Source organism: Cherax quadricarinatus, chromosome 11 (assembly GCF_038502225.1).
Source record: "Cherax quadricarinatus isolate ZL_2023a chromosome 11, ASM3850222v1, whole genome shotgun sequence".
In the NCBI taxonomy this organism is placed as follows: domain Eukaryota; kingdom Metazoa; phylum Arthropoda; class Malacostraca; order Decapoda; family Parastacidae; genus Cherax; species Cherax quadricarinatus.
In genome coordinates, this window is record NC_091302.1 from 46,459,325 (window position 1) to 46,481,438 (window position 22,114).

Genomic DNA, 22,114 nt, shown 5'->3' on the forward strand with positions numbered 1-22,114 from the left:
GTGAATAATATGCTTGTTCTTCTCTTATCTGGGAGGTCAGTGTACATTACGAGAAGAACTATTACATCTTGTACTGTTGACAGTTTTGGTAACTTCATAGTCTCTTCAGCGTTGTTGTCATCATCACTCTCCTCTTTGATGCCGGTACCAAGAGACTGATCTACAATTTCTGCATCACTAAGTATTTTGTAACCAGGATTGGCATTATTTTCTTCTAACCATGCAGTCACATCTTTCTGCACAATGTCTGTTTCACCAGCCCTCTGAAGGGCTTATTGAAAATGACTGGTCTCAAATCCTCAAAAAGTCTAACTCAGTCTCAACATTATATAACAATTTTGTCTAACCACTGGCATATTAGTCCTTTCATTTCTATGATACTGTGAGGCTGAAGTTGGCTGACTTCAGGTTATACATTTTTATATTCTCCAAGGTATGTACATAGGCCTCATATATCTTAACTCAGTTTCCTTCTCAGTTGCTTCATTTAAATATCTAGATGGGTAGAACCTCTTGTAGGCTGCAGTAACATTCATTAAGTTGAATCAGGGAGGTGGTATTAATTTTAACCTCACTACTGCCTAGTTTTTCAGCCTTTGGGTGAGCAGGTGCATTATTTGATGTCCTGTAACTGGCGCTTGTATACTTCAGGTATGATGTGTAAAAAATCAGTTACTACATGCATCCTTGTCAGACAGGCCTTTCTCACCCTTATAATAATTGGCTAGCAACTCTTTTATGCAATCCTTCAAACAATGTAGCCTTGTTAATTTACCTGTGATCCTCAATTTCAAATAGTGTGTCCCACCAGCATTAGTGCAGCATAATACTGAGAGTTATGGATAGTAGGTTGGTAGACAGCAACCATCCTTGGAGGTACTACCGTCCTGCCTGTAATTGTTTTACATGATGGTAGGATTGCTGGTGTCTTTTGTCTGTCTCATAAATGTGCAAGATTACAGGTATATCTTGTTACTTCTACTTACACTTAGGTCACACTACACATACATGTACAAGCATATATATACACACCCCTCTGGGTTTTCTTCTATTTTCTTTCTAGTTCTTGTTCTTGATTATTTCCTCTTAACTCCATGGGGAAGTGGAACAGAATTCTTCCTCCGTAAGCCATGCGTGTTGTAAGAGGCGACTAAAATGCTGGGAGCATTTTACTGGGAGCAGATTACTAAATTTAAAAAGAAAAACTTTCGTTTTTCTTTTTGGGTCACTTTACTTTGGTGGGATATGGCCGGTTTGTTGAAAAAAAAAAAAAATAAATACTGAGAGTGGTCTTTGTTGAGCTTACTGCCTGGTGTCCTTACTTCATGTTGAAAGGCTAGGGCGTAGGAAAATAATGAATGCTAAGAGAGACCAGTCTTATCAGTATGATAAAGATGAAATATAAGAAGCCCCATATTTTATATCTGAACTTCTATCATTAACCCTTTGAGGGTCGATCATGTACATGTATGTCTTAACAGCCAGTGTTGGTCACGTACATATATGCCAAAATTCTAGCGCCTTTAAATCTGGTGGATGAAAGCTGGTAGGCCTACATATGAAAGAATGGGTCTGTGTGGTCAGTGTGTGCAGTATTAAAAAAATCCTGCAGCACGCAGTGCATAATGAGAAAAAAAAACTGTGACCATATTTTTGGTTTAAAACAGCGACTTTGCAGTGTATTTTCATGTGGTATTTATGGATGTATTCTTGTTTCTTGGTCTCATTTGATAGAATAGAAGATATATTACAGAAATAGATGATTTTGATTGGTTTCATGATGAAAAGTACCTTGAAATTGAGCTCTAAGTAGCAGAAATGTTCGATTTTTGCCCATGTTCAAGAGTACAGATCACGCCACATGTCCAATACATGTCAACTGGTGAATCTAATATTTTTTCACAAGTGTGCTGATATTATATATACCATTTTTACAATAATGCAGTAGTCTGCATAACAGTAAATCTTCTATTTTTTGTGAGAATAAAAATTCAAAATGGAAAGCAAGAATAATATAAGAGTGGCCTGGAGACATGACTAATGAGCAGAGAAAATGTTATTTTAGTGCTAGGAATGCTGTCTTGTTTCTTCTGGACCCTATTTTGAAATTGTCATCTTTTGAAATTTGTGTAAAATTGGCCAGATTTCCAATTTCTGACCACTTTATTGGGTAGTTGAAATTAGTAAATAGGTGGTTTCTTGTACTAAATTGATAGAGCAAATGGAGGTCTAGCAAAATAGCTATGATATTAGTCGACTGGAACATAGGAATTGGCCGAAAATAGAGCTCAAAGTGGGCGAAATCGCCGATGCGTAAGTATCGTCCAGACCACTAACTTCGTGAGAGCATAATTCCATAAGTTTTTCATCAGATTCATAATTTTGGTGTCATTACCATCGGGAAAAGATTCTCTATCATTTCATAAGAATTTTTTTTTTTTTTTTTTTTTGACCTTGAATGGGAGTTCAGGATCGAGGGTCTCGACCCTTGAAGGGTTAATCTGATACGGCTCGGTTTCATCTGTGGGGAACCACCAGTCTCACCAAAAGTTTTTTGCTCAAGCCATGGCGATTATGAAAGCCCCAAAGCCAACCATCACTTGTTTAAAAATCTATGTTTATATACCTTACTAGCCTCTTAGCAGTAGAGTGAAGATCAACAGAATGAATGTTAACACCAGCAGAACATTGTTGAACATAAAATTTATACACTTTTTCAACCCTTGCATCTTGGGCTCTTTTCATATGCTTCCTAAAACCAACTAGTGAACTTTTTGGGGGGCTAGGAACTTCACTGAATGTAATAGCACTTGCTGCAAATTTGTCCTTGTTTCTATGGATATCGGACTCTTTCTGCTTTGCTACACTGTGCTCCTCGTGTACACATGACGCCAATAACAACCCAGACTCCACCTTCCTTAATTAAAGTTTTTGCTTAATACTTGGATTCATATGTTTCCTCTTGGCACCTTCACTACATTTGTGAGCAGTTGTTGAGAAGAATGTGTAATATATTAGTGTCAAAAATTCTGTAAATCAGTGAAAGAATGGAGACCGAATGATGATTGTTTGAATGCTCTTAAACAGTAACAAACACCAGCAAACCAGCCCACCCTAGGATGATAAAAATGGGCAGGTTCTCTAGACAGCCACTTTGGTTTGTACTGTTCAAACGCCTGATGCAGTGAACCAAGTCCACTGTATAGAAAGCCTACTGGATGCACTATTGCTAATGGACATATGCCCCGTGCAGTTTACCTGCCCTTTGTATCAAACCTTTGTCTTTTTTATCCAGTCTATTACATCAAGGGTTTATCGTATTTGGGCATATAGAGAGGATGAAGCGGAACAGGATAATTAAGAGGGTATATACCAGTAAATCTGGGGAGGAAGGAATGAGGAGTAGGGGTTGTCCCAGGAAGGTTTAGGGAAAGGGAATAAAGAAGGTTTTGAGTGCTAGGGGCTTGAACTTCCAAACATCCAACAGGTTTGTGTGAGCTCACTAGATTGGAGTGGAGACAAGTGGATTGTATGGTTTGATGTACAAGGTAACGTTTATGAAGGGATTCAGAGTAAACCTTTAGCCGGACTCGAGTCCTGGAGGTGAGAAGCATGTATAGTGTCTACACTCTAGAAAGGTGAGGATGTTGTAGTTTGGAAGGCCATCTGAACTATGATGTTAGTATGCTATTGTCAAGGTAGCATTAGACTGAACTGCTATGTAAAAAAATACGGTATATAAATACAGTGGTACCTTGGGATACAAGCTTAATGAATATGAAGTAGAGAAAAAAAGGAAGAAGTTAAATTCCTAGGTCTGTTTCTAGATGTAATAAATTAAAATTTAATGCTTATATCTATTTTGCATTAAAACACTGTACAAAGCTGTAGGTATGCTTTTCAAAACCTGGCTATTATATTCTGCAATCTATATTAACAACTGTCTACTTCTCTTGGTCATTCATACCTCTCCCACAAAATTTGTGCCTGGAGTTTGACCTCAGTATTCACCACAGGCCAATTATCATGACTAAAAGAAGCTACCAGAACCATTACAAACTTAAATATATTTGAGTCCCTAAATCTAAATATAATACCATACATACTACTGTTCACTCCACATTTTCATAATGTTACACTATTTTACTGATAGTGAGCTAAAACACTTCTTAGAAAACTGTACCAGGGTACACAGACATCACACTTGTAACAAATTTAAAAAATTATTATTCCCTGTGCTCGCTTGAATCTCCTTACACATTTGGTGCAAATGAAGAGGGCTTTAATGTAGAATAACTTGCCAGATGAATTAAAAAACTGTAATGATGAATCTAAACAAAATCTTAAAAAATTATGTTCTTAATATATTTCCTTGAAACAATGTTTTAATGAAACATTAAATTACAGTGCATTCATTAATGTTTTTAAATTGAATCACATCTCCGACCACCACTATTATAACATACTTCCTTATTTGCTTTTAATACTTTTCACTGAATGCTCAGTTTTCACTAAAATTTGCTTTACAGTGTTATGTAATTTTGCTTAATTTAGTGTGTACAATACTACATTTATATATACATGTCCAATATATGTACTTGATATTTTTATTGTTACTACATTGGACATGTGTATATAAATGTAGTTCTAGCTTAAAACTGCCCTCAGTGCTACCGGGTATGCATAACTGTAGACTTTTTTCGTAAGAAATATACATTACACTTTTATCCACTGTTGTAACTCTCATGTGTTGTCTTGGGAAATAAAGTTCTCATTATCATAAAAGGACAGAGTACTGTTGATAGTGATGATGGTGATTATGGCTGTCTATTTTTCCTATTACTTTTATTAATTTGTTGGTAGTTGAAGTAACTAAACGTCTTATAATAATTAAAATATTGTTGGCTCACTTAATGGCATTACAACTACGTTGAATATCCTTGGTCATTACAGTTCTTCAGAAGTGACGGACTGCGGATCATATCTGTTTGCCTTCCCACGTGAGGGGTGTCGGGACAACCTGGTGTACTTTGCAACCCTGCCAGAGAATATCACCACTAAATTAGAGCTCACTTGTATTGTAGACAAGTTTGAGTCTGATTTTGAGGTTAGACTTGGTGTTCTTGTATATATGTTCTCCTCCTTCGTTGTATAGTGTATCAGTTACTGTAAATTAGGCACGGTGCCACATTAGATTTTTCCCGTGGTAAAAAAAAAAAAAGCGATGGATAGCTTAAACATCAAATAGATAGTTTAAACATCAAGAGTATTATTGTACAATTGTGTATGTAAGCTTATGTGTGGTTTTCTGATTGCTGTTATTTACGAGAAACTCTATGCAAATAGCCTGCACTTAGGAAAGGAAACTTATGACAGTATTTCAGTCTGTCTTGGCCCATTGACAAGTCACAATGAAGCAAGATGGACCAAAACATTGTCATCAGTTTCCTCTCCCAGGTGTGGGTTATTTGTGCAATGCTCCAGTGCACAGGGCTTATTCTGGTCAAACCTTGTTGAGATTTTGATACATTGGAGGTTTCTTAGCTTGTCTGTTTTTAGAAATAATTAAAAATACACCAGTTATAATTTCTACTGTATGATTTGTTTAAACAGATGTAGGTACTCAAATTCCCCTTAACAAATGACTGTTCCAGGACATAGACCCTCTTTCATCTGTGTCATACAAGTACTAAGCACTTAAGCCACCACTGAAAACTGTAGATGATTATATTTTTGTTTTTCATAAGTCAAGATTGTTTCATTGACTCTGACTCTTAAACTAGGTTAGATATACATCACTTTTAAATTTGAAGAGTACAGTATCCGAGTACCATGTAGTATTGCAAACAACTTACAACCTTACTGACACCTGGGTAGCATTCTGCTGTAAGTATGTGTAGAGTGAACCTTTCACTAACAGACTGATAGGGAGAGGGGGTGCAGGATATTGCCAGTTGTCTGAAACTTTCAAATTATGAAATTATTTTTGCTTGATCTGGTTTTCTCCATCAGCAGACCAAGTCTGGTTATCTTCTGCTGATGCAGAAGATAAGCAGATGCTAAGAATGTGGGCATTGTAACATGTAGTACTACAGTACAGTCCTCTACTGTATAGTAATTTTATAGTACTGTATATAATTTACAGTAATTTTACTTGATCTTTTTATGGTGGAAAGATGAGGTGTAAACTGCTGTGAGTGATAGCAGCTCAGTATCTTTTATTCTATGTCAGAGGAACTGTAATGCTCCAGTAGCAGCTACACTAAACTTAAGAGTAGGTTTGTCTTTGCTTCTCTGGATATCAGATACTGTCTGTTTCTTAACACCATATTCCTCACACACCCATGCTACTGAGATGCCAGGCTCTACCTTCTTTATTAAAGTTTCAGCTTAACACTGAAAACCACGTTTCCTCTTGGCACTACCGCTTGCTTTAAAAATCCTTGTTAATTACACTTTACTTAATGTTAATTACACTTTACTTAATATGTTAATGAAGTTACATAAATTCAAATCAAATCCAGGGGGAAAATTAGAGACTGAATGATGTTTGTATGCATGAGGGAGCGCAAAATTGGCGCAGTTGGCCTATGACTTGGGGAAAAGGTGAAAACAGACAGGTCCTGGATGTGGCCGTTCTGGCTCGTACCGGACGAACATTGGAATCATCAGCCTAGGTCTGATACTTCAGAAGACAACTGGATACTTATCACTACAGATAAAATATGAAGGATGAAATTTTGTCCGATATTTCCAATATTTGTCAGGAAAAATTTTTTTTGTCTGAAATTGCCAAAATCTGTTAATGAGAGGTTTTACTGTATTTTATATTTTTAGGTTACTTAAAATATTCATGATCTTCTGCAGTTACTTTTGGCATGATTTGATTGTGTAATCATTAGGGTTAAAATGGTGTTCATAAAGCCAGTGACTTAATCATGATAGAACCTAACCGACAACAGTGACACAGCCACTTGGGGGGGGGGGGGGGCAATACTGGGGGCTATGGTTCCTCCCCAGATGTAAATTTTTTTTTTTTAACAAGTCAGTCGTCTCCCACCAAGGCAGGGTGACCCAAAAAAGAAAGAAAATCCCCAAAAAGAAAATACTTTCATCATTATTCAACACTTTCACTGCACTCACACATAATCACTGTTTTTGCAGAGGCATTCAGAATACAACAGTTTAGAAGCATATACGTATAAAGATACACATCATATCTCTCCAAACTGCCAATATCCCAAACCCCTCCTTTAAAGTACAGGCATTGTACTACCCATTTCCACGACTCAAGTCCGGCTATATTAAAATAACCGGTTTCCCTGAATCCCTTCACTAAATATTACCCTGCTCACACTCCAACAGCTCGTCAGGTCCCAAATACCATTTGTCTCTATTCACTCCTAATTAACACGCTCACGCACGCTTGCTGGAAGTCCAAGCCCCTCGCCCACAAAACCTCCTTTACCCCCTCCCTCCAACCTTTTCGAGGACAACCCCTACCCCGCCTTCCTTTCCCTACAGATTTATACGCTCTCCATGTCATTCTACATTGATCCATTCTCTCTAAATGACCAAACCACCTCAACAACCCCTCTTCTGCCCTCTGACTTATACTTTATTAACTCCACACCTTCTCCTAGTTTCCACACTCCGAATTTTCTGCATAATATTCACACCACACATTGCCCTTAGACATGACATCTCCACTGCCTCCAACCACTTCCTCGCTGCAGCATTTACAACCCAAGCTTCACACCCATATAAGAGTGTTGGTACTACTGTACTTTCATACATTCCCTTCTTTGCCTCCATAGATAACATTTTTTGTCTCCACATATAACTCAATGCACCACTTGCCTTTTTTCCTTCATCAATTCTATGATTAACCTCATCCTTCATAAATCCATCCGCTGACATGTCAGCTCCCAAATATCTGAAAACATTCACTTCTTCCGTACTCCTCCTCCCCAGTTTGATATCCAATTTTTCTTTGTCTAAATCACTTGATACCCTCATCACCTTACTCTTTTCTATGTTCACTTTCAACTTTCTACCTTTACACACAGTCCCAAACTCGTCCACTAACCTTTGCAATTTTTCTTTAGAATCTCCCATAAGCACAGTATCATCAGCAAAAAGTAACTGTGTCACTTCCCATTTTGTATTTGATTCCCCATAATTTAATCCCACCCTTCTCCCCTTCAACCCCATCAGTAAATATATTAAACAACCATGGTGACATTACACATCCCTGTCTAAGACCTACTTTTACCGGGAAGTAGTCTCCCTCTCATCTACACACCCTTACCTGAGCCTCACTATCCTCATAAAAACTCTTTACAGCATTTAGTAACTTACCACCTATTCCATATATGTACTGTACTTGCAGATCTGCCACATTGCTCGCCTATTCACTCTATCATATGCCTTTTCTTAATAATCCATAAATGCAATAAAAACTTCCCTACCTTTATCTAAATACTGTTCACATATATGCTTCAATGTAAACACTTGATCTACACATCCCCTACCCACTCTAAAACCTCCTTGCTCTTCTGCAATCCTACATTCTATCTTACCTCTAATTCTTTCAGTAATAACCCTACCATACACTTTTCCTGGTATACTCAGTAAACTTATTCCTCTATAATTTTTACAATCTCTTTTGTCCCCCTTCCCTTTATGAAAAGGGACTATACATGCTCTCTGCCAATCCCTAGGTTCCTTCCCCTCTTTCATACATTTATTAAACAAAAATACCAACCACTCCAACACTATATCCCCTCCTACTTTTAACATTTCTGTCATGATCCTGTCAGTTCCAGCTGCTTTACCCCCTTTCATTCTACATAATGCCTCACGCACCTCTCCCACACTCGCATCCTGTTCTTCTTCACTCCTACAAGATGGTATATCTCCCTGGCCAGTGAATGAAATTACCGCCTTCCTTTCTTCATCGACATTTAAAAGTTCCTCAAAATATTCTCTCCATCTACCCAATACCTCCATCTCCCCATTTACTAACTCCCTTACTCTGTTTTTAACCCTTTCAGGGTCCAGAGGCCAAATTTCAAAGTGTGCACCAGGGTCCAAGAATTTTCAAAAAAAGTTTTTGTTATTTTTTTTTATGAAATAGTAGAGAAATTTTTCCTGAGGGTAATAAAACAAAAAGTATGATATTTGATTGAAAATTGACGGAATTATGCTCTCGTGAATTTTGATGTGTCAGCGATATTTACGAATCGGCTATTTTGCCGTCTTTGCCTCCCATTTTAGGCCAATTACATTTTTCCAGTCGACCAAATTCTTAGCTATTTTGCTAATATTATTTCTATTCTATCGACTGAGCACAAGAAATCGCCCAGTCAACTGTTTTAACTACAAAATAAAGTGATCGGATATTGGTAATTTGGTCAATTTAACACAAAGTTCAAAATATTCCAATTTCAAAATAGGGTCCAGAATAAACAATGCAGGCATTCCTGGCACTAAACTAACATTTCCTCTGTTCATTAGTTATGTTTTCAGGCTTTACAAATGAATTCCATTTTGATTTTTTATTCACATAATGAATTTTTATTCAAACCAAAAAATAGAAGATTTACTGTTATGAAATATTGTAATAATTGTATAAATATCATCACCACATTTGTGAATGTATATTAGACCCACCAGCTGGCGTGTATTAGACGTGTGAGGTTGTTCGTTTACTCTTGAACATCGGCAAAAATTTAACATTTCTGCTACTTTGAGCTCAGTTTCAAGCCATTTTCAGTACTAAAACCAATCAAAATCATTTCTATTTCTGTAATATATCTTCAATTCTATCAAATGAAACCAAGAAATCACAAATACAACTATGAAAAACATATAAAAAACACTGCAAAGTCGTTGTTTTAATAAAAAATCACAGTCTCAGTTTTTTTTCTCTCATTATACACTGTGTGCTGCAGGATTTGTTTTATGTGGTGCACACATACCACATGGATGTATTCTCTCATATCTAGGCCCAAATTTACCACTCACAGCTTATCAGAGTGAGCTGAGCTCATGGCATAGATCTACAGTTTGGACCCTCAACATAAAGCCGTAGATCTGCGGCACGGACCCTGAAAGGGTTAACTGACATATCCATTCGTTCCCTAGGCTTTCTTAACTTGTTTAACTCGCAATATTTTTTCTTATTTTTGTTAAAATTTCTTGACAGTGCCTCTCCCACTCTATCATCTGCTCTCCTTTTGCACTCTCTCACCACTCTCTTCACCTTTCTTTTACTCTCCATATATTCTACTCTTCATATAACTCTTCTGCTTTGTAAAAACCTCTCATAAGCTACCTTTTTCTCTTTTATCACACCCTTTACTTCATCATTCCACCAATCACTCCTCTTTCCTCCTGCACCCACCCTCCTATAACCACAAACTTCTGCCCCACATTCTAATACTGCATTTTTAAAACTATTCCAACTCTCTTCAACCCCTCCCCTCCCCCACTACTCATACTTTCACCAGCCCACCTTTCTGCCAATAGTTGCTTATATCTCACCCTAACTTCCTCCTCCCTTAGTTTATACACTTTCACTTCCCTCTTACTTGTTGTTGCCATTTTCCTCTTATCCCATCTACCTCTTACTCTAACTGTAGCTACAACTAAATAATGATCCGATATATCAGTTGCCCCTCTATAAATGTGTACACCCTGGAGCCTACCCATCAGCCTTTTTTCCACCAATACATAATCTAATAAACTACTTTCATTACGTGGTGTATCATACCTTGTATATTTATTTATCCTCTTTTTCATAAAATATGTATTACTTATTACCAAACCTCTTTCTACACATAGCTCAATTAAAGGCTCCCCATTTTCATTTATCCCTGGCACCCCAAATTTACCTACTACCCCCTCCACAACATTTTTACCCACTTTAGCATTGAAATCCCCAACCACAAGTACTCTCACACTTGGTTCAAAACTCCCTATGCATTCACTCAACATTTCCCAAAATCTCTCTTTCTCCTCTACACTTCTATCTTCTCCAGGTGCATATATGCTTATTATAACCCACTTTTCACATCCAACCTTTATTTTACTCCACATAATCCTTGAATTAATACGTTTATAATCCCTCTTTTCCTGCCATAGCTTATCCTTCAACATTATTGCTACTCCTTCTTTAGCTCTAACTCTGTTTGAAACCCCTGACCTAATCCCATTTATTCCTCTCCACTGAAACTCTCCCACCCCCTTCAGCTTTGTTTCGCTTAAAGCCAGGACATCCAGCTTCTTCTCATTCATAACATCCACAATCATCTCTTTCTTATCATTTGCACAACATCCACGCACATTCAGACATCCCACTTTGACAATTTTCTTCTTATTCTTTTTAGTAATTATTGCAGGAAAAGGGGTTACTAGCCCATTGTTCCCGGCATTTTAGTTCACTTTTACAACATGCATGGCTTACGGAGGAAAGATTCTTATTCCACTTCCCCATGGATATAAAAGGAAAAGTAATAAGCACAAGAACTATTAAAATAAAATCAAAGAAAACTCAGAGGGGTGTGTGTATAAATAAATGTGTACATGTATGTGTAAGTAGAAGTAGCAAGTGTAAGTAGAAGTAGTAAGACGTACCTGTAATCTTGCATATTTATGAGACAGACAAAAGACAACAGCAAACTTACCATTATGTAAAACAATTACAGGCTTTCGTTTTACACTCACTTGACAGGACGGTAGTACCTCCCTGGGTGGTTGCTCTCTACCAACCTACTACCTACTTTTTTTAATTATTGGCTAATTTTCATAATTATGTTCACTAGAGACCACGAAAGCATGATAGTTTAAGAAATTTCACATACATACTGAAAATAATGTGTTTTTAGATTTTTCAGCATCTTATGCTTTTTAGGTCCCCTTTCCTCTATATTGAGATCTTGGCTTAAGCCTTCCCCAGACTGAAACCCATACTGTGCCACTGGCTGATATTTCTAACTCAGGGTTTGTCTCAAAGAGGCTGTTGAGTATTTAATTTATATGTAGTACATTTATGTAGAAAGAATACACATTTATCATCAGTCATTTCCTAGCTGTCTTTCAAGAAGAGCATGGATATCACATGTACACTTATTCACCAAAATATATTAGTGTACCTCAGTATACATCCTTAATTCATTCCAGGACCTCGGACTTATACCAAACAGGACGTATACCAAACAAATTTTCCCACAAGAAATATAGGGAAAATGATTAATTTGTTCCCATGAAAAAAATATCCTATTGTTATTGGCATATTATACATTGATGGGGTTGCATAAAATAATTTAAACACTGCTTAATACTAAAATATGTAATTTAAACAATGCTTAGCACTAAAATACATACATAAATACAAAACAATTAGATGAAATAAATGCAAATTTAACCTCGCTTTATTTTGCTGAAAAATCAAGTTCCTACTGGGATAGTGCTGAGAAAGGAGAAGGAAGAAATGTTACTGTTTGAAAGGCGAGTTCCCTTCTCTTTTCTGTCTCTTTTCCCTATTTGGACCTGGTTGAAGCTCACCAGGTTTGACTTATACTAAAAATCTGTCCAAAGAACTTTGCCTCTGCATTCTCCTCAGGATGTTTTGGAAATGTGACATTGTTTGGTCATTCCAGACAATGCTGTTATGGCTTGTTTGGGCTTTGTTGGGGTGGTACTTCTGCAAGGTTTTTGATGTCCATTCATTTGGCAAAGATTTCCTTGATTAATGAAGTAGGGGCTTCCTCTATCTCCTCTTCCGAGCCTGAAGAGAATGCATCCATCTTAGTCTTGTGCTTCTTCTCAAGTTCCTGCAGCTCCTCAGTGGTCAGCTCTTCCCTCTGCCCCTCCACTAACTCCTCCACATTGCCATTGCTCATATCCAGACCCATGGATCTGGTTAATGGTTAATGAATTTACTAAAAATTTATATGAAAAAACATAAAATCAAGTGAAAATTCACAGAGTTACAGCGCGGGTTGTTCACTGAGTGTTAGTAACGGGCATACTGATGCTAGTGGGCAGTCGTAGCTTTGTCTCGAGAGAGAGGTAAACAAAGGTAGCGCATGGTGTTGTGGCTCATTTTGACAAATACGAGTTCTAGCACGCGAGTCGTAGTCCAAACAAAGGTCATATACCAAGCAAAAATTTTTGCATCCAAACAGGATGTATACCAAGTTGGACTTATTCCAACCTTTGATATACCTTTGAAGAGTTTTGAGACTTTCTCTACTCTCTGAGCCCGGCCATGGGCCAGGCCCCACATATCCATCACAGCCTGGTTGATCTGGCACCTGGTGAAGATACTTGTCCAGTTTCCTCTTGAAGGCTTCTACACTTGTTCCATCTGTGTTTCTGATATCTTCTGTTAAAATGTTGAATAGTCTGGGACCCCGGATGTTGCTACAGTGTTCCCTTATTGCCCCCACCGCACCACGGCTCCTCACTGGGTTTATTTTACACTTCCTCCCATATCTCTCACTCCAATATATTGTTATGGCAGTGTGCAGATTTGGGACCAGACCCTCGAGTACTTCCCAGGTATATATTGTCATGTACCTCTCTCTCCTCCGCTCCAGTGAGTGCATGTTCAAGACTTGAAGGCATTTCCAGTAGTTTAGGTGCTTTATTGGCTCGGTGTGAGCCGTAAATGATCTTTGTATTTGTTCCAGCTCTGATATTTCTCCTGCTTTGAACGGGGCCGTCAGCATTGAGCAATATTCTAAATGAAGCACTGGTGACTTTGAAGAGTGTCACCATCGGCATTATTTCCCTTGTTTTGAAAGTTCTCAATACCCACCCCATCATCATCCTGGCTGTCGTGACCTTTGTCTTGTTGTGGTCTTTAAAAGAAAGGTCAACTGATATAATTATTCCCAAAGCAGACGTATGCCGAGGTACCACTGTATTTCCATTAATTCTTCAGTGCTAGAACCCCTCACTTCCCACCTTCCAAAAGTCTAACCAGTTTTCCTGAAGCCCTTCATAGATATTACCTTATTCACACTCCAACAGCATGTCAGATCTTAAAAACACTTGTTTCTACTCAAATCTAACACACTCACACATGCCTGCTGGATATTGAATCCTCTACCTCTAACCCTTTCTCCAGAGTTTCCTGGGATATCTCCTTCATTTTCCTTCATCTACTCCTAGATTTATGTATCTGCTTAGTAACTTATTCTGCTCCATTCTTTCTCAATGATTCGGTCATTTCAACAACTCCTTTTCCCATCATGTATGCCTCATTATTTATCTCGTGTGTTGTAGAGTTTCAGTGCAGGTTTTTTTTTCTGCCATGAGTTCAATCTGAAAAATCAATTCCACCTCAGTTTGTCAATAGTCCCGAAAACCTACTTTTACTCCATAATATCTAACCTACTCCTCCACTCTTGTGTATTATTTGGAGTTACCTGTAGCATTAGATGGCAATGTTGATGACTATAAACTTTTGCCTGGATGTTTTAGGATAGTAAAGGGATTGCCAGTCTTATCCTGCTCCTTCCTCTCACTTGCATTTGTCTTCATCTTATGCTCTATTTCTTCTCTTTCTTCCACTAAGATACAGTTTTCAGTGGTTAAGTAAGAACTAGTGGTGCAAATCCTGGATGTAAAATAAATCTAAGCAAGCATTTTAAGAATGAAATTGCAGGGTATGCAGCATTGTGCTATGTGCTACAGTCTCCTGTGTAATTACTGCTCTTTCCAGCTATGCACAATAATAAGTCTTGCCTCAGTTTGAACATTGTCATCATCACCTTGGTTTTCGTTTTTAATGGGCTCCAGAGAGTTGGACAAAAACCAAATTTGACGAAAACTAAAACACTATTTCCCATAAAAAATAATGTAAATCCAATTAATCCATTCCAGACACCCAAAAGTATTAACAAAAAATACCTTTTATAGAGAATAAATATAGTTTTACATACAGAAAACAATGAGAAATATAAATAACTAATTTTAATGAAGAAATTAACATTTAAATCACTATTACATACCTTTATTGAAGACTCTTGTTGGCATATGGGAGATGTGAGGGAAGAGGGAGGAGAATTTATTGTTTGGAAGGGGAATCCCCTTCCATAAGGACTTCAGGTATCAAAGCCCTATCTGGGGTTACTTCCCTTCTTTGTCTTACTGCCAGCTTGACAGTCACTGTACCCCTGTCACACAAAAAATCTGTCCAGAGAGCTCTGTTTCTGGCATCTCTCTAAGATTTGCCTAAAATGGGACAAGGCATTGTCATTGAACATGTTGCAGACATGACTTGCAACAGTTTTGTAAGGGCAACAATTCTCGACAAAACTTTGCACTTCACTCCACTTTGCACAAGTGTCCTTAATCACTGAAGAAGGCACATTCTCCCCTCTCTCTTCCTCCTTCTCTGAAGCAATTTCCTCAGCTGCGATTTGTTGCTGTTCCAGTTGAATGTCTTGCAGCTCTTCAGTGGTTAACTCTTCCCTGTGGTCCTCCACCAACTCTTCCACATCCTGGCCACTCACATCCAACCCCATGGATTTCCCCAATGCCACAATAGATTCCACAACAGGCATAGGGTCGTCAGGGTCAGCTTCAAACCCTTCAAAATCCTTCTCTTGGACACATTCTGGCCACAGTATTCTCCAAGAAGAGTTAATCGTCCTGGAAGTCATTTCCTGCCAAGCCTTATCTATAAGTCTTATGCAATTGAGGATATTGAAGTGATTCCTCCAGAACTCTCTTAGGGTCAATTCAGTGTCCGAGGTCACTTCAGAGCACCTATGAAGCATTGCTTTGGTGTACAGTTTTATCAAGTTTGAAATGACCTCCTGGTTCATGGACTGGATGAGAGGAATGGTATTAGGGGGCAAGAAGTTCACTGTGATGAAACTAAACTACTCCTCCTCCTGGAGGATGAGCAGGAGCATTGTCCATTACCAGGAGGCACTTAAGTGGCAATTTATTTTCCAGGAGGTATTTCTTCACACTTGGGCCAAACACTTCATTGACCCACTCAATGAAAAGTAGCCTCGTGACCCACGTCTTATTGTTAGCCTCCCACATCACACACAATTTACTCTTCATGAAATTGTTTTTCTGGAACACTCGGGGATTTTCAGAGTGATACACCAGTAAAGGCTTCACTTTTTAAATCCCCACTAGTATTACCACAGAACAAAAGAGTTAGCCTATCCTTCATAGGCTTGTGTCCTGGCAGTGCCTTTTCCTCCTGCGTAATATAGGTCCTCTTTAGCATTTTCTTCCGGAAGAGGCCTGTTTCGTCACAATTGAACACTTGTTGGGGGAGGAATCCTTCAGCCTCTTTGTACCCCTTGAATTCATCAATGAATTCTTCGGCCGCATGTTTGTCTGAACTTGCAGCCTCGCCATTCCTTAACACACTGTATATGCCAGATCGTGTCTTGAAGTTGTTGAACCATCCTCTGCTGGCCTTAAATTCACTAACAGCAGCACTTGTTCCAGGCATTTTCTTTACAAGATCCGCATGCAACTGCCTTGCCTTTTCGCAAATTATTGCCTGCACAACACTGTCTCCTGCTAACTGTTTTTCGTTTATCCACACCAGCAACAACTTCTCAACATCTTTGATTATTTGCGATCTCTGTTTCATTAGTATATTTACCCCTTTTACAACATCAGCTTCCTTGATTTCTTTTTTCTTCACCAGGATGGAACTGATTGTTGATGAGGACTTCCGTACATCCTGGCGAGATCAACCACACGTACGCCACTTTCATATTTTTCTATAACTTCTTTCTTGAATTCTGTTGTGTTTCTCACCTTTATCAAAGGGCTGGCACTCTGAACTTTCTTTGGTCCCATGGTGGCTTATTTAGCAGTCACACTCAATAAACAAGCTCCAAAAAACAATAGATTATTACGAAATGTTTCGTATGAATGCACAGAGTAATGTTTACTCCACAAGAAACAAAGCCCGACTGATGCTTTGTGTGGGCGCATGCAGGTGTGGGCAGGCGGACATGTTGGGGATGGCCGCCCAAAACTAAGGCGACAGATGAAAAGTAGGACAATATTTTGATGAAGAAAGTCATTGAAAACCAAATTCGACAATAACCATGGCAAACGAAAACCAAGGTTGCACTGCTATTACCTGGAGTTTACCTGGAGAGAGTTCCGGGGGTCAACGCCCCCGCGGCTCGGTCTGTGACCAGGCCTCCTGGTGGATCAGAGCCTGATCAACCAGGCTGTTGCTGCTGGCTGCACGCAAACCAACGTACACGAGCCACAGCCCGGCTGGTCAGGAACCGACTTTAGGTGCTTGTCCAGTGCCATCTTGAAGACTGCCAGGGGTCTGTTGGTAATCCCCCTTATGTATGCTGGGAGGCAGTTGAACAGTCTCGGGCCCCTGACACTATATAGGCATTTGTTGAGGAACTTGGCTATTTGAAAAAAATAAATCTCTTCGTACAACCAGAAATTGTCATGTGTGGACAGAAGTAGTTCCGAAGCATTTATCAAAATTGTTTAGTGAGAATTGTTGGAATAAGAGACTGAGGAGAGGTCCCTTGATCACTTTAATGTATAGAACTGCTGTATATCATTTTCATACAGCACAGCATTACATTTGTTCTGAGTACAGTAGAACCCCCATGTCCACGGGGGATACAGTTGACCGTCATTTAGCATGAGTTTATTTGGCATGATTCGGGTATTGCACAATTGAAGAATTGCGACACAATTTTATGTAACATGTAAAATTAATTTAACACGGTTCAGTTTTTGGGAAGGAAAAAAAATTCTCTTTTGCTCAGGCGGCCGCCTTGTTGTGGAGCAGCAGAGAAGCCCTCCCGCCATCCCCTACCACTCCCCGACACCACCCCACCGTCGCAGCATATTTCATGTGTGTTCAGTCTGTCTCTGCTGCAAGCTAGCTGTGTTTGTGAATTGTGTTATGATATTTTAATTACTATATCTTGTATCTGCAAAGTAGTCATGACACCCATTAGCCATACTAGTGTTGCTGAAAGTGGCAAGAAAAGGTATAAGCATTTAAGTCTTAGAATTAACAAAGAAACAAAGATATTAGACAAGAGATAACCCGTAGCCATAATGAAGTGTTACTTTGTACACAGAAAAAGAGATAAACACGAGTTTGTGTGACTGACTGACTGACTTACTGAATGACTTAGACACTCCATTACAACCATCGACTTCAGTACCAGAACCTCTACCATCCACCTCAGCCCAGTAGGACCACAACATAACTCTCCACTCTCTTCACAATCATCCACAAACACCAGCAGCCACAATTTAATGTAAGAAATACTATTATTTCTGTTACATTTGTAGTCTTAAGCAGTAAAAACAACATAATACATCACAACAGTGAACTACAGTTACATATTCGCTTTTATTTTTGTAAGATGTGGAGGCCTAAAAAAAAGTTGTTTGGCTTTTTGGGGGCTCACAGGAACGTAACCATACTTATCCCAAAAGATCTTCGGTATATCTAACACGATTTTTACCTAACACTGCGTTTTCAGGAACATAACTGCCGTGCTAAATTACGGTCTACTGTACATTCCCAGAAGCTGCTGTGGATACTGAAACTGCCAATAGCAGCAAACCTTATATATAAGACCTATACATACCTATTATGATGTTTAATTGATAAATTATGCACAAAAAGTGGAAAATTATCACTTTTTCACTGATGGAAAACACTTCATGGCTTCTCTTACGCTTTGTAGAACTGCCAGCTTTTCTACTTTTGTGCTTTGGGGCTATTATTATGCAAAACTAAAAGGTATTTGTGGGCCACAGTAAACTGTGTATAACTGAAACCATGGATACCGAATCAGTGGATACAGTGGTTCTGCTGTATTGTTTTGGATGTACTACACCTCACAGTCACGTCACAACAACAGTACTACACCTCACAGTCACGTCACCACAACAAGACTATACCTCAGTCACATCACCACAACAGTACTACACCTCACAGTCATGTCACCACAACAGAACTACACCTCACAGTCATGTCACCACAACAGTACTACATCTCAGTCATGTCACCACAACACTGGTTATGAGGAAGATATTTATATTGGACTGATTAACCAGTTGTTCATGATAACATTTTTCTCCCTGCAGTACATTACAAATGATGGAGCAGTGTGCGTCTTCCAGACTAACAAAGGGGCACCAAATTATCATTTGATTAAGATAGATCTGAACAACCCTGCCCCTGAGAAGTGGGAAACTCTCATCCCGGAGCACGAGAAAAATGTGTTGAGCTGGGCAGCCTGTGTTCATGAAGACAAGCTAGTTATCTGTTATATTTCTGATGTAAAGGTAAGTCAAGCAATATATTAAAATTAAATTTTCAAGAAATTCCACTTTCAGTAAAGTCTTGTATGTTGAAAATGGAATAAAATACCAACAAGTTGGTGATTAAGATACATGTACAACAGTTGGGTATCTTTATTGTTGAAATGTTTTGCCTAAACAGAAGCTGAGCTCTTCTCCAGACTGAGGAACTGACTACCTCATATCTCCAAGGTTGATGGACTGATTACATCATCTTCACTTCACTACTACACTGCTGCCTCTGTATTTGACTGAAGAAGTCTACTGTTTAGGCAAAACATTTCAACACTAAAGATATCCAACTGTTGCACATGTCTTAATCACCAGTTACCTGTATGTCCATAACTTTCCTCAGCACCAGGTAGTTCTTCCAAGCAACACTTCATCTTTCTGTGATTTTTGTACCTTCCTCACTGTGCAATTGATACCTCTTCTTCCATTCATTTTTCACTTTAAACCATCTGTCTTTAAGACATTTACTCTTGTTCACAAGTTTTTTTTTTAATACACCTGCCATCTCCCACCAAGGTAGGGTGACCCTACAAAGAAGAAACTCGCCATCACTCACTCCATCACTGTTTTGCTAGAGGTGCACTGATACTACAGTTCAGATGCCCATCATGACTGTGAATAATCCCACCCCTCCTTCAGAGAGCAGGCACTATACTTCCACCTCCAGGACTCAAGTCTGGATATCTGGTTTCCCTGAATCCCTTTATGATTGTTACCTTACTCACACTCTAACAGCATGTCAAGTCATAAAAACCACTTGCCTCCACTCCTACCTTACATGCTCACACATGCTTGTTGGATGTCCAAGCTCCTCGCATACAAAACCTTTATTCCCTCCAGGGCAGCCCCTACTCTGCCTTCCCTCCACCACAGCTTTATACACTCTCTAAGTTGTCCTATTTTGTTTCATCCTCTCTAAATGTCCAAACCACCTCAACAACCCCTCCTCAGCCCTCTGGATAATACTTTTAGTAACCCTGCATGTTCTAATCTCCAAGCTAAGAATTCTGTATAATATTCACTCAACATATTGCCCTCAGACAAAACGTCTCCACTGCCTCCAGCTCTTTCCTTGCTGAAACATTCACAACCCATTCTTCACACCTACAGTGTGTTGGTACCACTATAGTCTCATACATCCCCTTTTTGCCCCCATGGATGACATTCTTTGTTTCCACAAATTCCTCAACATACCACCCACCTCTTACCCCCTCATCAATTTTATGGTTCAACCCATCTTTCATAGACCCATTTTCCAACAAGTCCATTCCCAGATATCTGAGCACATTCACTTCCTCCATATTCCCTCCTCCAATCTGATATCCAATCTTTCATTGTCTACACTTTTTGTTACCCTCATCACTTTGCATTTTCTATGTTCACTCTTAATTCCCTTCTTTTACATACCCTTCCCCAGCTTTTGCAGCTTCTCTTCAGAATCTCCCAAAAGCACAGTGTCATTGGCTAAAAGCAGCAGACAACTCCCACTTTGTATTAAATTCTATACAATCTCTCCTCACTTAACGACGGAGTTCCGTTCCTAAGACCACGTCGGTAAATGAATTCGTCTCTAAGTGAAGAGCATACTATAATGGTAGTGGGTTCGTGTCAACCATCTTTGATATTGTTTTAATATCACCATTGCACCATTTATAACATTTCTGGTGTATTTTTAAATGTTTATACAGTAGTGTACTCTGTAATAAACAGAATAGAGGAAATCAGCTCTAATATACATTATTTAGGTATGCATACTGGCCAGAGAGCCCTTCATAAGTCTGAGTCATCAGTAAATGAGTACATCGCTAAGGAGGAGAGGCTGTATAGTGTATTTTACTCCCACACCTTTCCCCAACACTCTACCATTCACATTTTTACAATCCTGTCTATTACAAGTATTTTAATTATTTGCAGAGTGTGTTGCAACTGCATAGCCTTATTACTGGGGAACACCTTACCACTCTTCCACTGGACATAGGTACAGTGAGTGGGTACTCTGGAAGACGCACACATTCAGAGATGTTCTACCAGTTTACGTCTTTCCTTTCTCCTGGAATTATTTATCATCTTGATTTTACCCAGGAACCACTGAAACCCAAGGTAAGCACCAGTAAATTATCATGTGTGTAATCTTTTAATCTTTTCAGGGTCTGTGCTGTTGTTCTACAGGTTTAAAGCCAGGGTCTATGCTGTTGTTCTACAGGTTTAAAGCCAGGGTCCATGCCATTGTTCTACAGGTTTGAAGCCAGGGTCCGTGCCATGTACTACATGATGAGCTCAACTCACTCTGATAAGCTGTGAGTGATAAATTTGGGCCTTGAGAATGGGTCTGTGTGTTAAGTGTGCATCATATAAAAAAAAATCCTGCAGCATGCAATGCATGATGAGAAAAAAAACTGCAACTGTGTTTTTGGTTTAAAACAGTGACTTTGCATTGTATTTTCCTATGGTTTTTATGGTCATATTCACGGTTTCTTGGTCTCATTGATAGAAAGGAAGATATTTTACTGAAATAGAGATGATTTTGATTAGTTTTAGGACTGAAAATAGCTTAAAATTGAGCTCAAATTATCTGAAATGTTTGATTTTTGACAATATTCAAGAGTAAACAAATCACATGTCCAATGTCAGTATAACTACTGAATTCCCCTATACGTATACTTGTGTAGTATATTGTAGATCGTATCATTCATGTATATATTTAGGCTCCCTTTCAGTAGGCTCAGCGACTAGCATGTGTGAC

The 22,114-nt window shown here is 38.8% G+C and overlaps 1 protein-coding gene across 2 annotated transcripts in view; it reads left to right on the plus strand.

The window, feature by feature from the left end:
* The window catches only part of LOC128700111 (prolyl endopeptidase), a 112,132-nt gene that overhangs the window by 51,532 nt on the left and 38,486 nt on the right, over positions 1-22,114 (plus strand). Inside the window, exons 7-9 of one of the 2 annotated variants that reach the window (XM_070084087.1) lie at positions 4,954-5,107; positions 19,144-19,344; positions 21,286-21,471. In XM_070084087.1, the coding sequence (XP_069940188.1) occupies positions 4,954-5,107; positions 19,144-19,344; positions 21,286-21,471 (541 nt within the window). The remainder of the gene's footprint in view (positions 1-4,953; positions 5,108-19,143; positions 19,345-21,285; positions 21,472-22,114) is intronic. The other variant, XM_070084088.1, reaches the window with a different exon arrangement.